This window comes from Platalea leucorodia (assembly GCF_965183815.1).
Source record: "Platalea leucorodia genome assembly, chromosome: 13".
NCBI lineage: Eukaryota > Metazoa > Chordata > Aves > Pelecaniformes > Threskiornithidae > Platalea > Platalea leucorodia.
This window is the reverse complement of record NC_138835.1, coordinates 4,636,353-4,664,027: the sequence shown is the minus strand read 5'-3', so window position 1 is coordinate 4,664,027 and position 27,675 is coordinate 4,636,353. Positions and strand designations below refer to the sequence as shown.

The 27,675-nt window shown below is 43.6% G+C and overlaps 1 protein-coding gene across 1 annotated transcript; it reads right to left on the bottom strand.

The window, feature by feature from the left end:
* Window positions 1-468: 468 nt before the first annotated feature.
* On the bottom strand, window positions 469-26,768 carry CHMP4B (charged multivesicular body protein 4B). The gene is made up of 5 exons (XM_082326285.1): window positions 26,395-26,768; window positions 5,830-6,007; window positions 4,961-5,075; window positions 4,278-4,404; window positions 469-1,266 (listed from the first exon to the last, which is right to left on the bottom strand). Exons 1-5 carry the CDS (start codon window positions 26,588-26,590, stop codon window positions 1,199-1,201), a joined length of 684 nt encoding a protein of 227 aa, XP_082182411.1. The 5' UTR covers window positions 26,591-26,768; the 3' UTR covers window positions 469-1,198.
* Between the last annotated feature and the right edge of the window lie 907 nt (window positions 26,769-27,675).

Below are 27,675 nucleotides of genomic sequence, written 5' to 3'. Positions count from 1 at the left end.
GGGCGGGGGGGGGGGGGGGGAAGCGAGCAAGCGGCTGTGTGGTGCATAGTTGCTGGCTGGGGTTAAACCACGACAGTCCTTTAAAATACATTTTGTTAGCACAGTGCACAACAAATACAATTTCTACAACAAAAAATACAAAGCCAAGGCTCCCAGCTCTGTCCCTAAACCTGTTGCTTCTAGTATTAATTCACCTTTGACTTCACCTTAGTGTGGAGGTTTTGACAGGGTGGACCAAAACGTTTTTACAGTAAGAGAACAGCTACAGCAGCCCTCCAGCAATTTTGCTCAGCTAAGATTGTAGTTTTATGCAGCTACGCCACAGTCACACAACCAAAGTTCAGCTAGCTTTAAAGAGTATATATCACTCATGTAGAAAGAGCCCAAACTGCACAAAAGTCATAGTCAGATTACTTAAACGTCACATAGAATTGACAACAGTAGCCACAGATGAAAATTAATCAAGATATTTAATACAGTGCAATCCATAGTAGTTTCTTAATTAAAATAATTGTGGGCATGTATCTGAACGGGTTATCAATTATCACAAAAAAGCAATAAACATTGTAGTGCTATGTAGAAAAATGTACAACTGAAATTTAAATCTTCCCTGCTTCCAAGATAGCATTTGTCATTGCAAATCATTATCACCAATTAAAATGGGAATAGTGACGACATTGTTGTAGTGACAAACACAAGGCTGGCCACACATCAGTTGAGGGATATAAATATCACTTGCAAAGAACTAAAAACCTAAAGCATTCTTGCGCCTAAATACATTAAGAAGCCGATGGTGGCTTATGACTTTTCCTGTTTTTTAAATGCCTTACAAGACTTCTAGACACACTAAAACTGACTTAAAATTACAGAGTGTTTTTCAGCTTATTTCAATTCAATATGGCCCAAATTTTTGAAGATGAAGATCCAGCAGTGGCAGTAGCACAGTCCAAAAGCTGAACGTTTGATTTTGCAAATACCTTTTTACAGAAATTCAACCGTATGAACTGCAGGCAATTCCCCCTGCTCCCCTTTCTTTCCTTTGTGCAGACCATGCTATGCAGAAAACAGCAATGCAGTTCCCACTGCTTTAGGTTAAAATTAAAGATAAAGACATTTTGCTTATGCTTTCTCCTCAACACAACACATTTGCACCCAGAATAGGTAATCAAAGTCTTTTTCCAGCCAATTACTGCTGTGGTTACATGGTTCCTGCCCAAGCTTCCAGCTCTTTCATGTCATCATCCTCTTCTTCCTCTTTCTTCTTGGCTGCAAAGTATTAAAAGAAAACAAATGAGTGGGAATCTTGACAGAACCCAGTCTCAATTCTTTGCAGGAGAGAAGCCTCTGCGCCCCTGACCTAATCAATAATGAAGCACCAAATGCCAGCAGAGGAAAAAAAGACCTTTTTGAATTGAAGTAAAAGGTGCCTTCTGAAAAAGTCAGCATGGGCTGAACTTCCTGATATTACCACTTTAAGTGGAGAAAGACAATAGCTCACACGGGAAGAATGCAAACATGCATGAAGGTTAAGATGTGTACACCAGCAGTGTCTATTGTTTTCCATAACCGCTAAGCTTCTGAGCAGAAGACCCTGAGCCTTCAGCTTCTGAGCCCCTCTCAGAGGGATATAGCTTCTTACAGAAATTCATCTGATGTCTCCAGTATTACAGTCTCTCCCTCATAAAAAAATAAATTCCTTATTCCACTATTAAGTCCTCAAAGTGCAACAAATGAGGCTACAGTGGTTTGGTCTAGCTAGGTACAGAATTTGGAGACCTCCAACTCCTGTGTCAGTTCAAGCTCTTCAAGGGCTGAAGAGCTAACGAGCCCTGGGTAGCTGCTCCTCCCCACGCTCACTAGTAGCTGGTTGGATGTGATTGTTGAGTAGCACGCTACGTGCTGCCTTGCTATCATTTTTGGACCTTCCTGGGGAGCAAATGTTGCTCTTTGTCATAAGGTGACAAGTCCAGTTTCTGGAGATGAAAACCATTAACTCAGCAAAAAGGTTTTAACCCAGAAATAGCTGCAATAATTTTGGAAAATACCAAAAAAAGATGTCACTTCCTCAGTGTTTTCTCTTCAAAAAGGGAAAAGAAGAGTCAAATAATTCATACTCAAAATGGCTTGTGTCATTCCAAATGAAACATTTACGTAACAGAGAAATGAGTCAGCTTTAAGTCAAACCCAAGACCTATCATTTGTACAAGTTTGGAATTTGTTTTTCTATATTAAGCTCTTCCGGGCTCCATTAAACAAAAACAACTTTTGCCTGAATTTTCTTCCTACGTTCATTTAGCTGACAGACAACATCAAAAAATTTCTCATTCATACTGATTAAGTCAAACTCCAGACAATTCCTGAGAACTGGAAAAGCAAGAAAGCTCATGATCATTTTCCATTCAATGAATAAAAAGGAGGTAATAAGAGTCAGCTCTACCACAGAAGACATTACTTATTTCCAAAAGACACATTAAGCATGTACCTGCATTGTTAGGTAAAATAGTCCCTTTCAAAGTCCAACCCACGATGAACAGACGTAAACTTTTAATCCCAGTGTATATTAAGTCAATTTTAAGCAAAAAACAGTATAGGTTAAAAAAACCAAACCAAAACAAAAATAAAACCAAACCAACAACAAAAAAACACCACACAAAATCCCCACCCACCACCCCAGAGTCCCAAGGTCTCCCAAATGCCGGTCTTGGAGGTAGTTTTATTTAAGTAAAAAGTAACATGCCTCTTAACACATTAATGGAATTCTAATTTCCATCCAAAAGCAGCTTAAGATAAATCCTATAAACCACTGAGTTTTACACTCACAGTTTTTACTACAAAAAACATTCATAATTTTTATTAATTTTACTCTTTTAGGAAGTGCTATGTCTACAAAAATCTTACACTGTATAGTTACTTAAATACGTGCACAATTGCAATGCCTCTTACTAGTGTGCAGTCACTACTACCTAATATAATGCAAAACGTATATTTGGGTTCAAGTCAGTATGTTTTAATGTCCATACCCAAAGAATATTTAGAGAACAAACCTCATTAAACCAGCCAGGAAATAAAAAGGTAATGCACATGTTTGTTTAAACTATTTCTCCTGCTGTTGGATCTGAATCTAGATAAAGTCTCAGATTTAAGATATTTTGATATAACTCAATCCCCTCTCATCAACACTTGTCAGCAATTCTGCCTAGCAAAAGAGAACTACAAAAACACAAAATCAATTATGTCAAAATAAAAGAACTACAACGCACAAGGAGCAAACTTCATAGCATGCCACCTGAAGCAGAACCTTGCTTGGCAGTGTCTGCTTCTTCCCAGGTCCTTTTAAGTCTGGAAAGGCAGCAAGATAATTATAGCTACACTGACCAACTGGGACTGCTTTTATCCACTAGTTTTTTGGACCTTTTTTTCCTAAGTAAGCACATGAAACAGAGCCGCAAAGTCTACAACTTATTCATAATACATTAAAGCAGACTCAGCAAAATAGGCTAGTAAAGCTTCATATCCCATTAATGCATGCCAGAGGTATTCCAACTCAATTATATTTCATGAGGTATCACTTCTAGTTCATAGAAGAGCAGCTTTTAACAGCAGCTTTGAACTCTCTGTGTAAATATGAACATTTCTTGCCCGTTCTCCACGTAAAATCATCACACTAACTAAAATTTCCTAGATATACATGCTCTAAAACTGGGATGACCTTAAGTTTGGTACTGTCTGGCTTAAGCACGTGCAAACCTCAGAGGAGGTAACAGCTGTCCCCAAAGAGGGGACTCTGAGGTTAGTTCCTCCCAAAAGCCAGAAAAGCAGGGACCAAATTAAAAAACAAAGCAGCAGCAAGGAAGCATGGTCCAATGCGGGAATCTGAACCAGCCTGGGACTAATTCCAAGAGCTAATTAACTCTCCACTCCCTTTTACAGCCTTGGCATGTTTGTCAAGATTACTTCCCTGTTGGGCCAGCAGCAAATGGTAGAAGGCCTCCTGTCTCCACATCTCCACTCTACCCTGACCATCATCCATGCTGGAGATAAACTGGTAGTACTAGAATAGATAATAACTGTTCCCGTGATAACTATTAATTTTCGCAGTTTTCATGAAAGGCAGGTTACCCCCATGGAAAAATGGCACTAAGATGTGATTTATGAAGCAACTTCAAGCAAAACATCTGCGTGGCCTGCAGCTAGATCTCTCAAATCTAAGGAGCTGGCAGTTAAATAAGCATACTTTTTAATAATCCAAGATGTTTCTGGTAAAGGTTCATACATACCTGGCTTTGACGGTATTGCTATTGACGGCACGTTTGGTAGTGGTACTGTCTCGGGACCACTTATTTCCAGCAAGTTTTTGTCTAGTTCTTCTTGTTCTAGTTCCTCTAGTTCTGCCATGAGTTCATCCTAGTTTTTTAAAGGAGGGGAAAAAAAAAAAGGAAGAAATTTTAAGTCATATTTATTAGCAAGTAGATTTAGCTAGTCATATTATTAACGAAAACAGCTTAAATACACAAGACTAGAGCAAACTGAGGAGATGAGGAGTCTGACTCTTCACCTGAATTCCTGTACGTGATCTCTTGGAGGGTGAGGAAAGCAGCGAAGAGAAGAAGAAACCTAAGTCCAAACATTCTCAGATCAGGCCATCCAGACCACTCTCAGCATAAAGTCAGGGTCATAGCTGCTGTATGCACTGGTAGAAACAGCTAGTAACAAGTTCTAGGAGAGATTTTATATTCTAGTACTACACCTAGACACACGCGATATGTAGATCTTAAAAGAAAGATCTCCTAGGAGTCAGCATCCCTGGAGGTATTTAAAAGATGTGCAGACGTGGCGCTTAGGGACATGGTTTAATTGTGGACTTGGTAATGTTAGATTAACAGTTGGACTCAATGATCTTAAGGGTCTTTTCCAACCTAAATGATTCTACGATATAAACACAGGCAAATTTAAAGCATACCTCATCAAATTCTTCCCCAAATCCTACTGGCTTTGAGATGGCTGTTGAAATCTCATCTGCCAGCTCTTGCTGTTCTGCAATGTCCTGCATTAATTCATCTACTTTATCAATATCCCTGTAAAAGAAAGGAAAGAGTTCAATATAATCAGGCACTTTCCCAATCAACACTTAAGACAGTATTTCTTGGTTTTTGTAGAAGTGCCACACCGTGGTGACATTTACAAGGTCCTTTCCCAAAATATATTTTGTATGCAAATCTGAATTTTATCCCCCCGGTCTCAACAAAATTATGCATATATTTTTTACTTTTCCCTAAAAGCTTTGCTCACAGGAGTTATGTACAGAGACTTCACATGAAGAGGTTTTGTTCTGCATTACTGGTATTAATAATAATTTGCTCTGTTCCCTGATCCAGCATTATTATATTACATCTACAATATTTGCTTTTGGAGCAAATACACCATTTCCATAATGCAGTTTACCTTTAATTATTGCTACACACACAAACTCCACTGCACAGAAAGAAGTTTAAGCCTCCCCTCGAGGCTTAAAATTTTTGCTGCTACTAGGTGGATCTGTAACTGGTGCACACTCCCATTTGCTTTAGATTACACTGGTGCTAGCCTTCTGTTGGACAAAGGCAGCGGCTTTGTGCCATATAAAATGGTGTCAAACTGAGAAAGCATTGATACTTGCGTATTTTGTTCAATCTGAAAGGATATCTAGTATTTTAGTTTAAGTTATAGCCTTTTAAAAGAAGATTTTGCTACTCCAGCTCTACCTTTGGTTATGAAACACCTGGCATTTAGCAGATCAAACAAACGACAAAGTAAAGGTCCCACGGCAAGATGCAGAAGGGAATAACTTACATGTTGTCATGAGCAGCTTTCATAGCTTTAGCAGCAAAACCCATATTCTTAAGCACTTCAGTGTTAGTGTTGGCATTCTCAAGGGCTTCCCTCTGAAATTCAATTGTCGATAACGTGCCATCTATCTGTGCAAGCTGCTTCTCGTACCTCTTCTTACGTTTTAGGGCCTGAAGAGCAGCTGAACAACAAAGAAGAGGGTAGGATTTGTGAGATTTATGCCCAAAACAGCCATTCACATTTTGTACCAAATGCCACTCAGTACAGAGCAATGTTTAACACCTTCTACTGTTTGTAATCTACTTTTCTTCCTAGCTAAACTAAGTTGCCTAACCCTTGTGTTTGCCTCCTTCAACAAAATTGTTTAAAGGTGGCCAGATGCCTGCTGTCCATCCCCTGCCACACCGAGGATGCAAGCCAAGAAGCAACTCAAGGATCAGTAGTCACTCGTAACACACCACAAACCAGAGACGACGCTCCAACAAACAGCAGCCTTCAATATGCAAGCTGATCCACTTAAAAACGTCTTTGTTCACCATCACCCCAATACATCAAGGCACAGTTGTTGTTGCAGCTCCTGTCAGATGAGGTTATGATGCTGCTGCAGGGTCCCTACCAGCTAGCTGAACTCCTGGGCAGCTGCTGGGAGAAGAAACTCATTCAAATACAAAGCAAGACAAATGTTTCTTCAGCTTTGCTATTTAATGCTGTGAAATACACATATTTGTACATATATAGAAATATTTATATATAAACAAACTTTGTGCATGTTTCATATTACTCCTGTTACAAGGTACTGTCCACACAACAGTCTCTACTGATAGAGATGAGAAGAGAGATGCCATCACTTAAACTGGTTTAAGCAATTTGCTGCTTGTAAGCACTTGTACAATGCCTGCTCTTGCAAGAGGAGCCCACGCATGGCAGCGCCAACACAGAGGTCCGCACCCATGGGGATCACCCCCTGTGGGAGGACTGGTCCAACTCGCTGCACGGCTAGGCTTCTCCAGCTCCGTCTGCAACGCTCAGCTCCACCCCACCCAGACAGGTACGCATCCAACGGCTGAAAACAGCCAACAGTTAGCTCTTCTGAAGACACCCGGACAGACAACAGACCGGTTCCCGAAACACCGACTGCGAACACAAAACACAAACTAGGTTTCCATGCAATCTTGCCTGTATGCGGCTAAAAGTTTTGGTAGAAGCTGCAGTGGGGGCAAGACCTACCAAGCACTGAGCACTGCCAGCTGATGAACAAACACCAAGTGTCACATGGAGTAAGACACGAGCGCAGTTTCCCTTTGTGGCATTTCTACTTCCCCTCCTGATATGAACAGACTTGTCCACTGTGTGACAGTCTTGGTCACATAATACACCCATCTACTTTAAAAACTCAGCTTGGACACAAGCTGCTGCCTTAACAGTGTTACTCTCAGTTTCTGAACTCAGCCATGTGCGCACTTCATTTCTTCAATGCTCTAATCCCTGTGAAACGCAGAAAACAGTTAACATGATACAGGATCAGCTCTGCTAAAAATCAACATCCTGGACCTCCCAACCAGTCAGTCACGTGCACCAGGAATGGTGGCAAATAAAGGCTTTACATCTTTAAATCTTTAAAAGATGTTATTTCAAACCTTTGCAGATTTTTTGGAGGGGAGCAGAAAACAAGGAGTAGGAAATCCCAACAGCAGACAGCTTCCCTTATCTCCCCTACTAGAGCAATAAGAACTTTGTGACATGATGAGTACGTCCCTGCAACACAAGCAAAATAGCTCCTCTCCTAAAAGCGGATTAAGCCTGCAGGCACCCCGCGTATTTTGTCAGATGCCAGCTTGAGAGGCTTGACAGTCCTTCAAGATAATGTCCTGGCATCCAGAAGCCCTACATATCCCTTCAGTTCTACAATTGGTTATGAATATGCTGTATTTGATTACTTTCGAATTACACTAATGTATCAGAGAATAAAAAAGTACTTTGTGAAGGTACAGCTAAGGTTACGAAGCACACAAAGTAGCGGAGGTTGATTTAGTAGAATTGATCAAAAACACAAAAGCACAGGTCACCTCGACTGTTCCAACAGAAGCCAAAGACTCAAAACAAGCCCCTTCACTGACTTGCACTCCAATGACCAGTAAAACTCCCCCCTATTTTGGGGCCAGTCCAACATCCATTCTCATTTGACAAGAGTGGGAACAGGACTGGGTTTTTACATAACACAAAGGACAATGTTTGCTCTGCAGAATCGAGCACAACACAAATATCTGAAACATTCCAGCTTTATGCCAGATCATAAAGTGATGGGCAACACATTACTGGTATATTTTAGTCTGGTTAATTTTGTGCTCATGGTTTAATTAAGGATATATAAAGTTTTCTTACTCAGAAAGATAAAACTGTTAATAGGCTGTTTATATAGTGACAGATGCTGGGAAAGCATCAGACAGTGATAGGACATCCTTTATCAAGGATTTTGTGCATCATGGAGAATTATTGGCAAAACTGGAGAATTTATAACCATTATACAAACTCAAGTAAAGTACTATAATTTACGTACAGCTCCCCACTATAGCTTTCTCTGGGAATAGCTACAGTTTATCTACATTTCATGCTTATGTACTTTTAAAACAAGCTGCTCAAACACCAAACACTGCAAGCGTCATTTTAAAAGATCTTGTGATCAGGGGTGTTTATCACGACCGGTGCGTAACCCTACCCCTCCTGTTCCCATGCACACCAGTTCAATGTACCACTCCCCAGCCGTCACTCTGTTTTATAAACCCTTTCCTTGATTAATTTCTCACTTGTGTATACAGATCAAGGCTCCCGCTTTTACAAAAGCATGGTACGCAATCTTCTAGCTTGCAGAACTGAGCAGGGATCCCCCCGCGAGACCTGGAAGATGACAGGCGTCTCTCACCCGGGTTCAGGCTGCAGCACTGCTGCCTGCCCAGGTTCTGCCGAACCCCCTCGAGTTCCCGCTGGTCTCGCAGCCAAGCGCCGACCGCACTCAGATCTGCTATGGTCAGAAGCCTGGCACACAGACCCCTGCCTAGGAACAGGAATATAAACACGCGCCTTTAAAACTTGCCTTGTTTAAAGTGAAAACTTAGAATGGATTTGTGGTATTTTCTAGAAACTGTTCTAACTCCTTTGGACCAAGAGCAGCCAAGGAAGATATTTATACTTTCCCCTCTCCTCCGTAAGGCCAATGCAAGGACAAAGCTTCCCATGGCTACAGCGCCCACCTGTATCTGCTTGAACACTGACTGGTAGAAATGCCTGTTTCAGTAGCCTAAAGGGAGCATGGAGCGATACACAGCCCCAGCAACAAATGCAGGGCCATGCGTAAAGCTTCTGTGTCCGGACAGATCAGGATAAATATTTAGCACAGGACAATTAACATCAAAGTGATAAATGAGTTTCTGCAAAGAAGAAAATCTTACACAAGAGATCGCAATTTCTTGCGGCTAGAAGCACTAAGGAATGTAAAACAAGGTATTCAGTGCCTCAAATTAGATGATCACAACTTCCTGCAATTTATTTTCATCTGTGTTTCCTTGCTTAACTATCTTTTAATGTGAAGTCCTTGTTTAGATCTAGATGATTTTATTAAGCTGAAAAGATAAGAAAACACCAAGTTAATTTAGGTCACTCACATATATTTCATCCTGCAAGTTTTGGCAATTCATTTCCTATATTCCTCCCACCACAGAAGAGGATTTGCACTTTACATTCAGAATTCTCCTTGCTGCAATCAGCAGCACAGCCGTCTCCTGGCGCCCCTTTCATGGATGCTCCCAAGCACCCGCACCTGGACACAAACGCAACTCAGAGAAGGATGCTCTGTGCCACGTTCCCACATGCCCGCCCTCTACGCAGGGTGGTGGAGAATCCCAGGATCTGGTGCAGACCTTTCTAATTGGTGTTTGTCTCGGATAGAAAAAACAGATCACTTAAATGATTATTTCTTAGCATCCAATTTCATAAAAAGGTTAATAAAAATGCATTTTCTTTCAGAAAAATACTTAAAATCATGTTTGTTTGTTTAACACCATTACAGTTAAGTCTGTTTTCCATCTCTCAGGACTGATTTCCCAATTTTCAAATATTTCACCGCATCAATACCCACAGCTCAGAGGTCACAAGGAATTTCTAGAGTAAGGGTCCATCTGGAAGCAAAAATGCGAGCCACGCCGACCTCTGCACAGGGGCCAAGGGGCTTGCCCAGCCGTGCACAGGCAAGGGGGAAGAGCCACCAACGCCTGCTTGAAATGCAGGACCAGCAACAGTGTTTGCTAGCACAAATAATGAGGCTGCAGATGTTCCGTGTGTTGCCGTCATACTTGACATACCTTACAGAGCAGTGGTATCTGACAGATGTATAGATGCAAGGGGGTGATTCTGTTATGATCTACAGCTACTTTATCTCTACTCTCCTATTTAGGCATTGATTTCTGAAAACTGATGAGCAGTTGTGCCGCTTTTTTCCTGTAAAAGTTTTTACCATCTGCATAAAACTGAAATCTTATGTACTGATAGAGTAATACATTTTTATTAAGTTTTCATTGAAGTCAAAGCTATAAATACTTACTCTGAAGGGAATGACAGTGGCTCTTTTTCACAAAAAAAAAAAAATCAGTTTCCAGAATTTGAGATAAATATGAAAAAGAGACAGTAGGCTACAAATATGTCCTCTAGCATTATACACATGCAAAAAACAGATGTGTATTTGAAGTCAAAGTGTAACACGGCCTATCTTTGCTCTTCATGAAGACTGCTATCACATCAGGCAGCCGTGGAAGAGGCAGTCCTCAGGACCCACACCCCTAATTATGTTTTCATTGCTTCCAAGATGGTAATTACATAGGCAGGCAATGTAATTTAATACCCAGCTTTAATTGCCGTGGAACTGCTTCAGTAGGACCTGTAACCATATATTAAGTTTAAAGCATTTATTCTCTAACATAGCCAGACAGACTTCACTCACAACCCAGAACCTTCTGCTAGAGAGATCACCAGCACATTTTTCTAGAAACAGCTGATCTAAGTTTGCCAACAGTGTGACAATTTCCTTATCTTGGAGTAAAAAGCTATACGAGATTACAAGATCACTGGACCAGACTCTCACCGCAGCTTCTGCAAAGTGCCTGATATTCAGAGGCTCAAAACAAATACAGACTTACGCTTTTTCTCACCATGTTGTGGCTGTGTATTTCTTACGGAAATATCCACCTTATACAGAATAGAGCACAGAAAGATTCCAGCTATGATCTCTACATGTTACTAATTGCTTATGCACAGCTGGTAAGTCCGGTGCGTTGCCTGTGGTGAGTACGGGGCAAGGTGCAGCTCTTGCAGGATCACTCAACATGGCGTTCCTCTTGCACAGAGCTGAAGGAAACCGCTCTCTATAAAAATCTCCCCAGCTCCTAGGCACCAGACGTGCAACAAAGGACGCCAGGAACCGGTACAGAAAAACGACAGGCAGTGTCCCTGGTCCACACTCGCTGTCCCATGAGCCTGGGTGAGTAGTGACATCCCACTAAAGTCACTCAATAACACCACAAGTTTCTCCTCCCAGAGCATCCTGCCTTCGGGTGGCGCTTAACTTACTCTTGAAATATCCCTATCACATAAAATCAGTAGTACCAGTTCAAATCACTGGCTGGTTTAGGAGGGGATTTTTTTTTCTCTCCCCCCCCTTTTCTTTTTTTAGCTCAAATCTCCCATAGGTTGCACATGAGGAAAAGACACTAGATGCTGAACCATTTTACAAGAACAAACTGACAGATTACCCTCCCGACCTGCTGAACAGCCATGGATTAAATAACTGATGCAAGAAAAAGCTGTTGGTAGACTTAGAATTTACTATTTAAAAAAAAAAAAGTTTAACATTTAAGATAATCTTCACGTAATGAATCAACGCAGACCCAATGATAGCAAAAATATTCGATCATTACATGGGACGTTAGTTTTCACAAGATGACAGCAAGAACGTGCCAATAAACACCCAGTATTTCAGACAACCTTTACAACCCGTACCTTATCCTTGACAAGCACAGTGCGTGTTTTAGCTTGCAAGTCCAATGGCAGCAGATTAACAAAACTTAGTTGTACTTTATTTGAATTTTAGTGAAGTTTTCAGCAGATTACATGAAGAAGTATGCACTGGGGAAAAAGCAGTTATATACATTATTACAATTAAATTAAAGGTAATACATTTAAAACTAACTGGGTGACTCCTGCCATCCATTAGGAGATGGTGAGCAGGCTCAATATTATCTTCTCCATATGACATTTTGATATATTCATTGCCTTTATTATCAGCTATGACTGGGACGTTGGAGCCAATTTTTATTCATAAAGATTTCACCACGGAGCTCTGACCAGTTAAAACTGATATAAATAGTTTATGACCTCTTTTCCATTGGCAAAGTAAAATGAATTGTCTCAGTGTTAATAAGCATCAGCCTCTAATCTCTGCAGCTCCTTTTTACACAGAAATTCTCACAGAGAAAATGTCAGCTTCCAGAGAGGAAGGCAAGTCCAGTAAAACGGCAGCTGAGTCAAAAGCAGTCAGATCTGGACCGACTGCTTCAATTACTTGAACGTAAAAACATGTATAGAAGTACATTTGAAGAACATTTTACAGACTTGTTTTAAAAGTCAAACTTTTTAATACATAAAAAGCCATTTCTTCCTCTGGGTTTTTTCTGGGGGGGTGGGTTGTTTGGTTTTATTTACAGTCTTGAATTGATGAACTGCAAAATACTATTTTTAATTTTGTATTTATTTGAATTTCTGTGCTAGTCCCCAATAGAAATTCTAGCAGAAGTTTTACACTTACTGTTCCACCACAGTGAATAACAAGCAGCCAAGAGTTTCATTATTATGCCTACCATGGCAGCACCCAGCCCTCCAACACAACTGATAAGCAGGAAATCGTGTTACTGTTTTCGGTCACTGCTCCTTCTGACTAATGAACACTCACAAATGAAGAGAGTAGAGCCATTTAGCCAGACCATTCTCCTCCATCAGCACTCACAGTCTGAAAAGCATGACTGCTCACCCAAATAATTTCACTTTGTTCTCAAGAAATGCTATGTGGAAGAATTTAATTTTATGTATTTTTAAAGTATTTCAACCTGTATACAAGCAAATTATTAACAGAGCTGTTGTAAGTCTTAAGATTTTCCTTGCAATATTTACAGCAGTTTGTAGTGAAATAAGGAAAACGTTCACTGTGATAAGTTAGCAGGATAATAAAAATACAATTTTACTACATAGTACTGCACTCAGAGAGGAAAAATTGACTACGAACGTGTCAGTGATTTTGTTAAAAATCAACAGCCCTCCTGCAAATAAGTACTGCTCATACACTTGTAGGACAAGTAGTGTTAATGGGATATTTATGCATACAGTAATTCTATTGAATTAATGCTTTTAAACATCATCAGTAGAAAAGACTTCTTTTCCTACATACTTGTGACTCCAAATTCTGCCAGCAAAAACACATCTCAACTTTAGAAGAGCAGGAGGACCAGTTGCTTCAAAAAGCACTGGGAACAACTGGGAATATAATTCAAGAGTTTCACCGAATTCAAAAAAACACACTTGTACCAAGGCCCGCGCATTTGTGAACCCAGGGAAATTGTCCTGACTGGTGGCTCACAACGCACACGTTCCCTGCCTATCCAGCTCCTGCCTCTGCAAGAACCTGCTAAAAATCACAATGATACCTAAAATAGAAAGGCTTCTCATCCAGAGGAAGACACATGGGTTAATAGCTCTGATTACTCCAACTGAGGGGAAAAAAAAATAACTTAATCTCACATCTAATTCTTACATTCTCTCTGGCAAATCAGAGAAGAAATGGCAGCAGCAGAGATACCACTGCAAAAGGACACCAGCTGTATAATATGGGATGAAAATGTTCCACAGCAGTCTCAAAAATAATGTACACTAAATGTCAGCTGCGCCAAAATGGTGCCAGATAGCTGCAGGGGAGCTTCCCAAATGGGGGTCTCTTGGCCCCTCTAGCAGAAAGCCCAGACATTAGAGATGATTGAGGTAATCAACTTAATACTGGGCGACTGCCTTGCACATTATATTGTGTATCCATCTATAATTTGCTCAACAGAAAGAAGTATCATTATTTTCGCTGCTCCTGAAAATACCATTCCATTTTCCTGGCACTTGCCTTTGCACCAAATTTAATCACAAACAACATCCTCACCGTCCTTGAAATGGGACAAACAAGAGGCACCAGTAGGTGTAAGAAGTAATTGGCTGCCTTGCCTGCAGTAGAATCGTATAGCAGAGTAGCTTCATCTTAGGCAGCAACTGCTCATCTCCCATTCTACTGCGAATCAGCAAACAGCCTACAATATCTCAAAAAAATTCCTAAGAAGTGAAAAGGTAATTTAAAGCAATTCACAAAATATCCTCCAATGCTACAAGCAGATAAAAAGGTAGATATAAATCCCGCTACGGTCGTACCAAACTTCTTTCATACCATTGAGTTTAGCCTTGAATAAATACCTTTCTGCAGGGATTTGCTAGCTCAAGAAACTGTTAAGCAGCTGAAGAATGTTCGTGTTGGTTCAAACCAAAGCCAGTATAAAAGTACCCAGGAAATACCTTGCCACATCAGATCTGCAGTACCAAGGAATCCAAGATGCAGCAGCTGGTGACTCTTAATTCCCTATTCAGGGTCCTAGAGGTCAGATCTTTTCAGGGTGTATCCAAAACCTTTCAGGGTATTTCCAAAACCATGTAACTACTCTAGCTATAACAGCTAGAGAGCACCCTTGTCCTGCAAAGTTCTGCCTGAGCATTTTTGCTTTGGTGCTGTTTCCAGTTCTGGAAATACTTCCTACCCTGCCTTTGCTCCAGCAGAGCCTTGCCCACATCCTGCACGTTAGTGAGATTCTCTACATGAAAAGAAACGTAAAGCCCTTCAGACAGTAACATACAGGCCTCATATAATGGACTGAAGAGGTATGGCCACTAAGCTGATACATAAGCATATTCCTAACTACCCAGCTACGCTGAGCCAGGTTGATGGCACAGCACAAAATGTCAGAGGTCCAAGAAGTCAAGTTTGATTTTAAGCATCATGGTGTGAAAGTGGTTGGAAGACAGAGGTACCGAAGCACAGTTAAAAATAAATTCACATCAACTCCAAGGCCAATACAGCATAAAGCAGCATGATTTCCTTTCCCGTCAGAATCACCTGCTGAGATTTATGATGCCTACAGGATATACACAGGCCTAAAAGTCACTTTATGCTGGATGTCCAAAGCCGTTATCACACATTTCCCCCCAATGCCAGGGCCTAATGTCTCCACCATGGTTCCCAGAGAGCAGCTCGCAAAAGCTGGCAGCAGCCTCTTGGGCCTTTCTTGCAGGAGATGCTGTGCTTTTAGCAGGGAATCATGAGCAGAGTTCAGCCTTCGTCCTCAACTTATCTGTGTCCGTCTACTGAACATCTAATAAAGTTCCCAAACCCTCTCCTCAAAGGAAGGCAACTATTCCCAGCTCAGAGATGAAGTGACTGACTAAAACTACTCCAATAAGGCATCCAAACCCAGGCAGAGAATAAGAAGGTCTCTGTCCTATCTGTATTTAAAACAAGAAGATTACAACTTCCTCTTGAGCAGAGTAGTGTCAAAACATTTAGTCTGTTATGCAAGAGATTAAACTAAACAATAAGCATTCCTGGTCTAAAAATCTATAAATACACAAAAGCAAAAAAAGAAAAAAGCATCCTGTACAACAGTAATCAAAGCTTTGATACGTGCATTACCCAAACTATAATACATTAACCACCACCTTCATGCCGTTACCAGCTGCAGTGCTGCTCAGTGCTCTGATCAGCATCAACTCAACCTTTGCACCAGCGATTGTTAGTGTTGTTCTGCATCCCACAGCTGGGACGTAAGGCAGCTATACTGGAAGCGTAACGCACTTCCTTGTCACGCTTCCTTATTACAAATTAGTCACAAGCAGTCATTTTCATATGGAGTGCAGAAAGTGTGTTTCCGAAGGTCAGAATCCATCATTACAATGCTATTTATTCCTGAAACAGCAAGTAATTCGCTCAGGTTGAAAGTTACAGAGGGAAACATATTGCACTTGCGGATGCAGAACTGGCCAGCTGAGTAACCTCCGCCTGGCCCGGCCTTCTTCAGTCCAGAAAGCAAGCAAACCTTCAGCCTTGGCAGTTGATTCCTCTGCCCCTTGAACATCAAGGCAATGATCCTGTGGTCATTAATCATCTGTAAAATAATTTCTAGGTGATTCTGAAACAGTTTTGTCCAAAAAAAGGAAAAAATGTCAACTGCAGTGAGATTTGAAGCCCAAATGAGAAAACCAGGAAAGACAGATCCCAATTGCAGAGAAGTAGCCGATGGGTTTGTTCCACCCAGGAGCTGGAATAAGCCTAAGAAACGCCAGACTAGCCAAGATCATCTAGGTCTAATGCTTCCAACTATTACATTAAATCTGATCCACCCTCTGGAAGCGAAGCATATCCTCTATTTCCCAATTTTCAGTGTTTCACTTCTTGCAGTCCTGCATGTCATTGGATGATGGCAGGGGATTGCAAGGCATCTCAAAAACTGATTTACCCAAAATGCATTTCTTCTTTCCAAATAAAACTAGATACGTTGTAAGGCTGCTGGGGTAAATTATCCTCCCTTACCCTTTTAAACTGCCCAATAACTTTGCTGTTAAAAATCTGCACCTTATTTCACATCAGAATTTCGTATGTATATAAAAGGAGATAATTAGTCAGAATTCAACAAATGTTTAAACTTTTAGGATGAGAAAAGTATGTTCCTTAAGGACTCCTTGGGATTCACAGCCTGCAAATACTCTTTATGGGTTTTCTTCTTTATTTTGTGATTGCTGAAGATAGCTTGTTAAAGAGAATTTCAGTGAAAAACTATAGTCTTCCTCTGAATCCCTGCCAGAAATGTATCAGGTAGAGGTTCAGCTTTACAAGAACAGAAGTAGCTCTTAAGTATCTCAAAGTGTCCTTTTCTCACAGGGAAAAAAACCCCAAACAAACACATTCCCTATACTTAACCATAGTTTTGTGATTAAGTCACAAAACTCAGAAGATCCTACCCTTAAGTGGCCCATTTCAAGACCTTCTCTTCTTGGGGAATAAAACAAGTGGCTGCCTGGGTAATCTATCATGCATTTTCCAGCTTTGGCCAATTATTATTAGAGTGTTGCCAAGTCTAAGAATTTCGTTAAGGCTGTCAAAATATTTTACATTTCTCTTAACATCTCATCTGGTGAAGTTATGCTATTTTGAGATGTGAAAAATTACTTTTTTCATGAATGCTCAGATTCCAACACTAACGACTAAGGGGAAAAAGTTGAAAACGTAGACCTTTAGAAGCCCAAAAGTTATAAAGCAAATAAAACAAACCATATTTATTAAAAAAAAAAAAGTTTGTACTTCTTGAATCAACCTCTAAACACTTAACTGGCAACACCACAGTATGCCTCTTGAGGCCAGAACCGAATTTCATTTTTTTAATGGCAATCCCATACTCTTCGGCAGTGATCAGCTCCAGGAGCCGGGTTTAGCAATAAGCATCGTTCCTGCAGCCCTCATCACAAGTTGGCAGTCCTGCCAGGGAAGCACTTATCAGAAGAGGCTTTCCAGCACTCAGTTTCCTCCCAGGACATGGCACGTGCTGAGCCCACCACAGGGATGCTGTCAAGACATTTTATTAAGGTACCACCTTCAGGGGTGCACAGTTCCTAGTTAGCACATTATGAAGTTTGCTTTATATCAACTTGTTTTCTTTCATAACTAACAAAAATCATGTGCAAGTTTCTGAATATCATTAGTTGATGTTCCTGTCACGCTGACATTTATGTTTCTTTTCAGTTCCACTACATCTGAGGAACCTCTGTGCAGTCACCTGCAAGTAAACATGACATCCTTAAACCTGAATAAACTCCTGCCAAGCCACGAAGAGCACACACAATATGGATGCTTGGTAACACTTAACACACCACCACATTAGTGAAATAGCCAACATGGCTGATCACAGCCTTATCAGAAAGGGGGACTCCAAAAATACAGGTTTTACAGTGAAAGATGTTGTGAGTCTTTGCATGCACGGAGTAACCTGGCAGCAGGTATCCAAACGAGCTCAGGATGCAGCTACATGGCCAAATTCACAAATAGTCACTATCATGTCAACCTCAATGGGTTTGTGCCAGCTGGATGGTGACTATGTTACCAAGTCTCTTGGTTTACCTTGTGCCTAAACCAACCCTTGACTTCAACACATCAGACCTACTGGATGAGAGATCTGTTAATCTTGTATTCTGTTTTGAAGGAATTGCTGTCTGGAAAGCAGTTGCAGCGGAAGGTGGTACTACCTGGTTATCACTCCAGATACGATCCTGCAAATGCAACAGCGCAGTCTGGGATGGACTATCAGTTGTACCAATACACTTGCTGACTTCTCTGCCCTTATCTGGGGGAGGGTAAGGAGCTGGGAAAACAGCTGACTGCCAGAGCACAGGCTGGTGCAGAAGCTCAGAAATGGGAAGGGAGCAGTCATGAAAGCCTGTACTGAGCTCAGCTCTCGCTTTCTGCACGCAAGGATAAACACATCCCAGTGTGTGCAAGAGAGATGGCTATACCGGTTTTCTGGACGATACCAACTCCAAACTTTGATGGTTCGCTGCCAATCAGTTGAGCATTACAAGACAACAGCTGTCTGTATAATTACCCTATATTTGTATTAGCCACTATAAAAATGGTTATTGGCAAGGCTTCATTTAAACAATGAAACCAGAGGAAGCCATAGAAGACTCTTCCCAACTAGGCTTCCAACTGCAAGAACATTACAGTTCTTTGCCGCAGCCAGGCACTGAACTTCACCAAGGAAACTTCTGCTCTACCATGGCTACAGTGACCCTCCCCGGGGGGGGGCACATTTCACTGCCCTTGGTACTGGCAACTGGAAAGGTCCACAGTGCCCCCAGGTTCCTCACCTGCCACCTGGCCACATCCATGCGAGCAGTCTTGCCTGCATCTGCCATTATCTTCAGCAACTGTAACACCACTTCTGCTCAAAGACTCAACCAGGATGATTACAAGCAGAAGTAACCTCCTCATCATCAGCCATGTGCTGTGGCCTTGGGTTGTCTGAGGGAAAGGCTATCAACATCTGATGCATGGCCTATTTAGGATTCTCCAGCTGCATCCTTTTTGTTTCAGGCACTTTGTGCCAAGAGTTCCAGTTTACTGGATGCCTGGTTGCAAACTTCACAGAAAGCACATTAAAGCACGTGAGTTGCTCCAACTTTCAGTTCTGCAGGTGTCATCCATTTTTAAGTGGCGTGAGTAAACAGCAAGACTTGACTTTACGTCCCACCCCCACCCCCACTCTTTCAGAGCATTGCTGGCTGCAGAACGTCAGGCCACATCCTCCCCACTCATACCACATCCCATGCAAAGTCTCTGGAACAAGCAGCATGTACCACCCCAAAAAATAGAAAGGGCAACGTTAAAAACTTTGGTTTTTTTTTTTTTTCCAAAACAGATGGGGATTCCGCAGGGAAGAGCAAAAAGCTGCCAAATTCATCACAGTGGTCTCTTCCCAGCTAGACTCAGCAAGTGCCAGCAGTGCATCCCCAGCCTGCTGGTTCTCCCAGCAAGTCCAAGAGCCCAGGAGCAATGCTGAACACTGTGTGCAGGCAGGAGGTCCACTCTATACAGGCAGGGGAGGCTGGGCTACCAGAAAAGGAGACGCAGAGGCACATGGACATGCACAGCCGTGGCAGACCTTCTGCAAGGGTGTCCACTCAGTCCAGTAATACAGGCAACACAGTCTGCATGAGCCCTGCAAGAGCTTAGAGGTGGTGGTACCCTCCTAAGGTAGGTCATTCATGAATGCCAAGGAGCAGCTCCAAAACAGTTTGGGCAACAACAACAAAAAAAAAAAAAAAAAAAAAAATCCTTTTTCTGGACAGCACTGGCTGCAGACTCCTCTTGATGTGACACCATCCCTCCCTTCTCCATGGTAAATTAATCACCTGCTCAGCAACAAAGTATGGCCATGTCCTTCACCATCACTTCAGGCCTGGAAGGACTAAGATTTGCCAGGTAAGGAGTAGTGACTGCTTTTAATTCCAAGCCCGAATACAGCACCTTTCCTACTCTGACCTGTCCACCAAGCAGCACTGTAGATTGCACCATGGAGCATACCTGAGCACACAGCGCCTGGCCATCCCCAGCATCCCAGGAGGTCCAGCTGGGATCCTGCTGCATGGCCCAGATGATGTTCAAGTATGAACATATGGTTCGTACTGGAATCCAGTCAGAATGGGCTCCATGTCCTCGAATGGAAGGCAAAACCCCATGTAAACCTTGGCAGCAGGGAATATTCCCACGTCCCACCATGTACTTTAGTTGTGCTGCTAAACAAGAAGAAAGTATCTGGAGACAGCCACCACACATGGCCAAAGGGCGAGAAAGGACTGACAGAGAGGCCTGAAGGATAAAAGTGCAAAGCCCCACAACATCCCGGTCCAGACAAACATTACACAACTCAGCACAAATTCTGCCAGCGACAAACAACCTGGCAGTTTTCTGAACAAGTCTGAGAAAGCAGAAGAGGGTTAAACCAAATTAGCAATTTGCATCACCTGCAAATTACAGTTTTGAACTACCACTAGGAGCCCTTAAGCAGGATTCAGGAACTAGGGATGGAACTTAATGAGATACTAGAATCCAACATCTAATACATTTGGAGAGAAAAAGTAATAAAACCAAAGTCAGTGGCTACAAACATGCCAGGTTTCCCTTCTGACAGGGCTTGACAGAGAACAGGAACAGAGGAAGGATGTATTGCATCAAATACAGTTACCAAAATGCATCTGGCAGAACCACAGCTTTTTGGTTTTATTTCTGCCACTTTTCAGAGTTTTTTAAAAGGTGTTTGTGAATCCCCCCCATCCCTCCTAAGCTGTTCTATACTACAGCAATCTGCCTCAAAAATCCTTTGTTAAACATAGGGTAGAATTCCAAATTAAAAGCTTCCTCGTTTTTAAATACCTATTTAAAAAGAGTAATTATCACACTTTTTCCAAGCCAGGTGGTTAACGCTCAACTCATTAACCTCAGGGGAGAAGGAGGACTCGGGTCAGCACTGCTATCAGTACTCTTGCACTGAAGCTGTGGTTTATGGTTAAGCACCTGGAACTCAAACACGCATTTTTACATTAGATTATGACTTCACACAGAAAACGCAGACTGAAGTACTACAAGAAGGGCTGGATAGTGTTTGCTGCAGGACTGCTGCTTCCCCTCCATCAGCATCTTATGATTCATGGAAACAAAACCAGGCTCATGCTATTTGATTCTGGGAGCAGAGATAACTTCTCTTGCCAAATGTCAAGCAGGACCTCAAAAACACATTTGCAAGCAATGCCTTAATGTCTAAGGCCTTACATACATGGTCACAGGTCATTTGAGTCTCTGCCCATACCCAGGCCTGAGGCTGAAGCTTTCTCTTCCTTGAATTCCAGATCGTTGCAACATTTTGAACCACTCAAACTTCTAAATAAAAATGTCCACACCATCACGCAGGCATGCTTCCATTTTTTAATTAATGATCAGCTGGCCCCCCTGCAGGGAGATCCCACATCACCCTCAGATTTTATCACAATTAATACCTCTAAGCTGACCGAGCAGGGGGACTGTTGCCAGGAGGGGCAGAATTGCCCTTCTCCTTCCAGTCACATTCCTGACTCCCTCTCCTGCCAGCTCTAGCGTTTGTGCAGTTAAGTGCAGAAAACTCTCCCCCCACCCCCCCTTAAGAGTTAGGTTTTGGCTAGATCAGCAAACTAATCCAACTCATGCACTGCCCACACAAATGCTAACACCAGCACAAGAGGAGCAGGCGGGACGAGCACCACCGCTTCTGGCAGCTACATCGCTCAAGACCAGACCAGCCAGTGCCAGTTCCATAGCCACACCAGCACGCACCAGTTGTATGTTTCAGCCAGGTTAACTGAGCTGCTACTGAAAGGGGCAGTTCTGTCTCCTCTCTGATGCCAGAGACAGTAACCCTCCCAGCAACAGGCAAATCAGTTTAGCAGACTGACATGACAGATTGAAAAGGCACAGGGATGGTAAACAGTTAATTTTCGATCAGATCAGCCAGCTGAACTGACTTACCTGTGGCAGCACTGTGATCTATCATGAGCCAGAGGTAGGCATAAAATTATGACTTTTGGCTTCAGCCTACACCCAACTTTCTTGTTTGTTGGTTTTTTTTTGTGGGGGTGGAGCATAGGAGTGTTCTCTTTCCAGGAAAAGCCTGAATTATACAGCAGGAATCTGGCAGTGGTTTTGCATCCATTTTGTACTCAGTCACCAGCACTGAAAAAACCAGCATTATATTTATTTACAGTGAAAGAGAAAATTTGACATCACAGAAGAAAAACCACTAACAGAAGTCAGAGTTGATAGAAAAATCCATGAAATGTCAGTCTCCTGCTAAAGCCTGAATATTTTTACTGCATATTAGCATGATCTTAGCTTTTCACCCATTCCACTGTTTGTAGACCTAGCGTTCATTAACAAAAATGTAAAATCTAGTGGCAGGCAGGAACATAACTTCATTGATTCACCCTGGATCTAAACTCTAGAGTGAACTACTGATAAAAGTGGCACCTAGCAGAGCATCAGGTTTCTCTCCCTACTGTAATCTTCACTTGAGCTTTGGGTTTTCATCAGAAAAGATAATGCAGAAACAGATTCTGGAATTGTTATACCCAAAGTAGTCAGAGATCAAGGAATTAACCTCTTGCTTTTTTGTGTGTGTATGCTATTCCTCTGGGAGCTTAGCTTTACGAGCTAGATCTTGTAGGATCAGGTGATAGCCACAAGGAAAGGAGTAAAACTGGAGCAACAGTGATTAAGATCAGCTTGAGCTATCCTGAAACTGAATACTAAGCACCAGAACTTCATAACCCTTCGCAAGATCTAGCAGTTTGTTTCATGAAGTTTGACTGCCTGATAAAATATCCCAGATCGGATGCAACAATGCAATATTGACAAACTGGAGCGGAATAAAAGGATGCAGCAGCAGCAGCACAGTACTTCCAAACCGTCAAGCTCACAGCTGCGCACTTCTCTTGTTAAAGCAAAAGTTATTTTCAGGACAGATTTAAAATCCACTAAGATGGTGACTGTCTGGTGTTCAAACCATGCTGTACTACTGCTACTTCCATTAACTTCACCAAGAGGAGTAAGTCCACTACTCATGAGCTAGAACAAAAGTGTTGAAGGGCCTCTTGAGAAGAAAGAAGAAAAAAAAAAAAAGAAAAAAAGATAAACACCAGAGCACACGCTGTTTTCAAAAGAATAGACTGAACATTTCCATGAGATAACACAAAACATAGGCATAACCCAACTTCTTCCCAGAAAAGGGAATATTAACTTGCATCTTTTCAAGAAACCCTTCTAAAGATGATCAGTCTTCTCCTCAAAAGTTTTTAATCCCATGGACAAAAAAATCATGTGCACATTAAAGCCGTAACTGCTGGTCTCCCTGACACGCTCTGGAAGCGGTATAGGTGCCTTTGCACCAACCTAACACTTGGAGACTGTTGCCCTCTCCCTCCCCCAGGAGCTATTTTGATATTGTGGACTAATGAGAAGGAATTGTTAGAGTAAAGGGGAAAAAAAAAAATTACTACCTATTAAAATGACTTGAGTTCCTTCAGAAGGCGTGGTAATCATAAAATTGCCATGTCTGTGCAGCCAGAAAATAACAGAAAGACCCTGAAAAAAGGAGCTTTTTCTTAAAAGTTGAAAGCCTCCCACGCCAAGAAACAACACAAACTAAGGAAATTTCTACTAGTTAGCTACTCATTTTAACTTCAGAATTTCATGAGGAGTTATACAGCCTGGATATCCCAAATGCAGATTATGAAAAATATACACTTAAAGGAAGTTCATAAATTAATAAAAACCTGCATGTGCTTGGGGCAGGCACAAGAACCAGAAGGCCTATAAGCTTCTGTGCTTTCGTTAGACTCCAGAAGTGCTGCAGGAACTGGTCAATGAGCCTTTAGAAATCCGGCTCACTTGGCACCCGAACAATCGCACAGTGTGCTGGAGAGCAGAGAACGTTTCCTTTTGTTACCCCGAGTGTGCCAGATGCCCATCTTTACTCTGAGAAAACAAAAATATCATTCCAGGTTTTCCAAGGTGGCTTTAAGCTTTCAGGTAAGCTCCCTGCCCCACTGTTGCAGACACATATATTCTTCTGCCTCCTTTACCACAGCAGCTTCCGTTAACGTCAGCGCGAGTGTCCAGCTGAGCATTAGACATATGCATCATCCACAGTACACGTCTCTCTAAATAGCAGGCATATACAGGAATCCCCAGAGTAAAATGCTTAAGTCTTGGAGAACTAGGAAAGCTTAAGGATTCTTAAAGTTGTATTTTTTAAAAGTTGATTCAACACTTTAAAAAAAAAAATCCCTAGTTCATTAGCTTTTGTTCGGTTTTACTTAAAACATTCAACTATATCAAAGTAGTCCCATTAAAAAGACAGACCTTCACATATAAACCCAATATTTTTATTTTCACTTAAATTATGGATTTAAGTGACTTGGCATCAAAATTACATAATTTCTGGATTATAAAACAGCCTGAAGTCAGAGAGGGAAAAATCCAAACAACTGCATATAAAAAAAAAAATGCAATTTGTTGGAGCTCAGCTAATGACCGACATCTTGAACCCAGAATAAACGAGCAGTCCCCTAGTCTGTCCTGAGGGGAACTCACTTCCCAGGAAGCTAGCAGATAACCAGCTGTCTTTCCTAGCAGCCCAATAATGAGTTGGCCTCTTAGTTTCAGAAGTCCTCTGGAAAAAAAGAGGTTTTGTTTTCCACCAGAAAACCATCCCTAGCCCTTCTCCTTTTCACAGCTCCTTAATTACTCGTCAGGATCTCGACCTCAATTAGTCTGACCCAGAATCCCAGTAGTGAATGGGCAGGTTTTTCTCCTTGCTCTACCTCCAAAGAAATTTAATCCCTCCACTACCCAAAGTGCTCCAGAGCACACCGACAGGCAGCATGCACAGAAAGGCACGGAGAGAGTAAAGCAAGACAAAGACCTGAACAACCGGCAGCAGAAAGAGAAGTTTAGGAGAAGTTAAAGAGGACCAGCGTAAGACAGAAGATGCAGAAACTGCAGAAGAAGAGAAAGGCTAGAAAGAGATGTGTTTTAGTTCTCCTTTTAAGCTCATTACCAAACTAGGCCAAAAACCACACAAGAAACTCAGACTTATTAGAACTGTTGCAATAAATTTGATTTAGAAAACTAACTTCGTTAAGCCTGAAGTCATGCTCTGTTGAGGTCCTTCAGAAGACAGCTGGGGCAGCACAGGAGGCCTCTGCCACGCTGCCGCTGCCCACAAACACAGCAAGCCCTCGTGAACTTGCTCAGTTCGCACTATCACTCAAACACAGCGCAAGGGAGAAGCCCTGATATAGCACACTGTTCTGAAGTTTGAAAGGAGGCTTAAAATGCTGACTAAAGGAGTGACATGAAGCAGAAACTGTTATCGGTAATTATTGTAAATTAACCCTTGCTACTTGGCCAACAGCTGTGTGTTAGCAACTCTCAGTGCCACAGACAGGGCTGCACCTCCTGCTTCAAACTCTGCCGTTCTGCTGTAACCCAGCACAAGAAGGGCAACATCAACACAAAAATCTAAATACACTTTCCTGAAAACACCGCTTTTAATGACCGTTGTAAAACAAGCGAGAGGCTCATCAGAGCACTGAAATATGTAAGCTGACAACCCGCTTTTTATCTTCAGGCTGACATTAATGCGTATCAAGCACTGCTTGCAGATACACAGCTAGACCTGCCCAGAAGGCTGAGTCCCACCTGCTGAACACCAATTTCTAATATCCATTTATAAGCCACCTATAGCTTTAGGATACCCTGACAACAATAAAAATGTATTTAACCAAATCCTCAAATTAAGTGGGGTTTTTGTTTGTTAGAAGAAAAAACAACATAGTAAAGTAAGGCCGTAGTCCACATTGACACACTGCTTTTCCAGCTACTCCCGTAGGCAGCCAGCTTCACCCCAGTTTCTGCTTTGCAATATTTTCCTAACCTCTCCCTAAACCAACACGCACACGGAACGGAAAGCAAATCTCACACAGAAGGGCCGAGCAACACCGTGACACCGTTATCACGCGGGAGTGACGCGGCACCCACGTTAGACAACTCCAGGAGATAAAGGCTGCCCTTCCCCAGCCGGGGAAAGCCTGCTCCGGTATAAACCTTGCTGGGGAAGGGCGGCAGGCCCTGGAGAGAGGGCTGCCGCAGCTCCCAGGCAGCGCGGTATAACATAAAGGCGATAATTTATAAAATACAGGTACACGTATATGTCTGCGCTACACACAGAGCTCAGCCAGCGACCCCACGGGCGGCAGCCGGGCCCGGGAGACCTGTTGCCGGGGAAGGGGCGGCCCGGCCCGGCCTCTCACCGCGTTTGTTCTTGGTGCCGTGCTTGCGGGCGGCCGCCAGTTCCTGCTCGATCTTCTTCTCCAGGAACTCCTGCTTCTTGCTGAGCATCTCCTCCGTGTCGCGGAGCCGCTGGATCGCCTCCTGCGGGGACGGGCCCTTCCCGGCGCCCTTCCCGCCGGCGCCCGTCCCGAACAGCTTCCCCAAGAGCCCCGACATGGCTGCGCCGGGCCGGGCCGCCGAGGCCGCGGTGTGAGGCAGGGGCGGCAAGGACAGCCGTGGAGCACCAGTACCCGCTCCCCTCGCTCCGTGCTCCCCTCACAGACAGACCGACAGACCGACCGACCGCACAGCCGGGGCCGCCACTCGCTCGCAGGACTCCCCGCACCCCGCCCACCTCAGCCCGCCGCACCGCCCCGCCCCGCCGCCGCCCGTCGCCCCCGCGCCGCATACGGCTCCCGGCGTGCTCCGCGGCGCCGCGCCGCGCCGTCAGGCGGTAGCCGGCCGCGACGGCTGCTGGGAGATGTAGTCGCGGCCGGAGCGAGGCGCGGGGCACGATGGGAAGGGCGGGGAGGTGCGGTCTCCCCAGCAGAACCTGGAAGCGGCATCATGGGGCGCGCTGACGTCAGGGGCCCGGTGACATCGGCGGGGCGGTGGCTGGGGGAAGAAGGAGTAGTCGGCGCCATGACAGCCCTGGCCCGGCCCGGCCCTCGGCTCGGCTCGGCTCCCTCCGGCCCGAGGGAGGACAGGGCCGCCCCCGGCCGCGCCTCAGCGGGCTCTCGGGGCGGGAGGAGGCGCCGCCCTGGGCCGCGGCCCGCCGGGCCCTGGGAAGGGCCGGGAGGAGGCCGCCGCCTCTGCCTTCGCGGGGGGCCTTCCCTGGGCGGGATCCTGGCCCGCGGGGGCTGCGGGCGGCGTGTGCTGGGTCTGCGGGGCAAGGCGGAGGGGGCGTGAATAGATGGGGAAGGGGGAGCCGAAACGGCGCCCGAGGGCTGGAGCAGGGCACAGGCGGGCGGCTCGGGGGAAACATGGCCACGGTCGGAGAGGTTAAGGTGGGGGCCCGGCCCCTCCGGAGCTGGGGACGGAGGCTCTGCCCCGCCGTGAGCGGGTCTGGGTGCCAGTGCCGGATCACCACCTCCTCCTCCAGCGCTTGTCCGCAGCAAGCGACAGTACGCTGCTGCTGGTTACGGGCCTCGGCACATCCCTCCAACTCTGCCCCTGGCGCACAGGCCACTGTGGGGTTGAGACGATGTGTGGTGAAATGTCTTTTTAAACTTTTCTTTCTCAACTTGCCAACTTCACAAAAT

What these genes read in the sequence shown, in the direction of transcription:
- CHMP4B (XM_082326285.1), bottom strand. Translation starts at nt 26,590, where the DNA reads ATGTCGGGGCTCTTGGGGAAGCTGTTCGGGACGGGCGCCGGCGGGAAG. An exon ending in AAAGCTGCTCATGACAACAT is followed by an intron (nt 5,076 to 5,829) that starts GTAAGTTATTCC and finishes TTTCTTTTACAG; the next exon opens with GGATATTGATAAAGTAGATG. An exon ending in AGCAATACCGTCAAAGCCAG is followed by an intron (nt 1,267 to 4,277) that starts GTATGTATGAAC and finishes AATACTTTGCAG; the next exon opens with CCAAGAAGAAAGAGGAAGAA.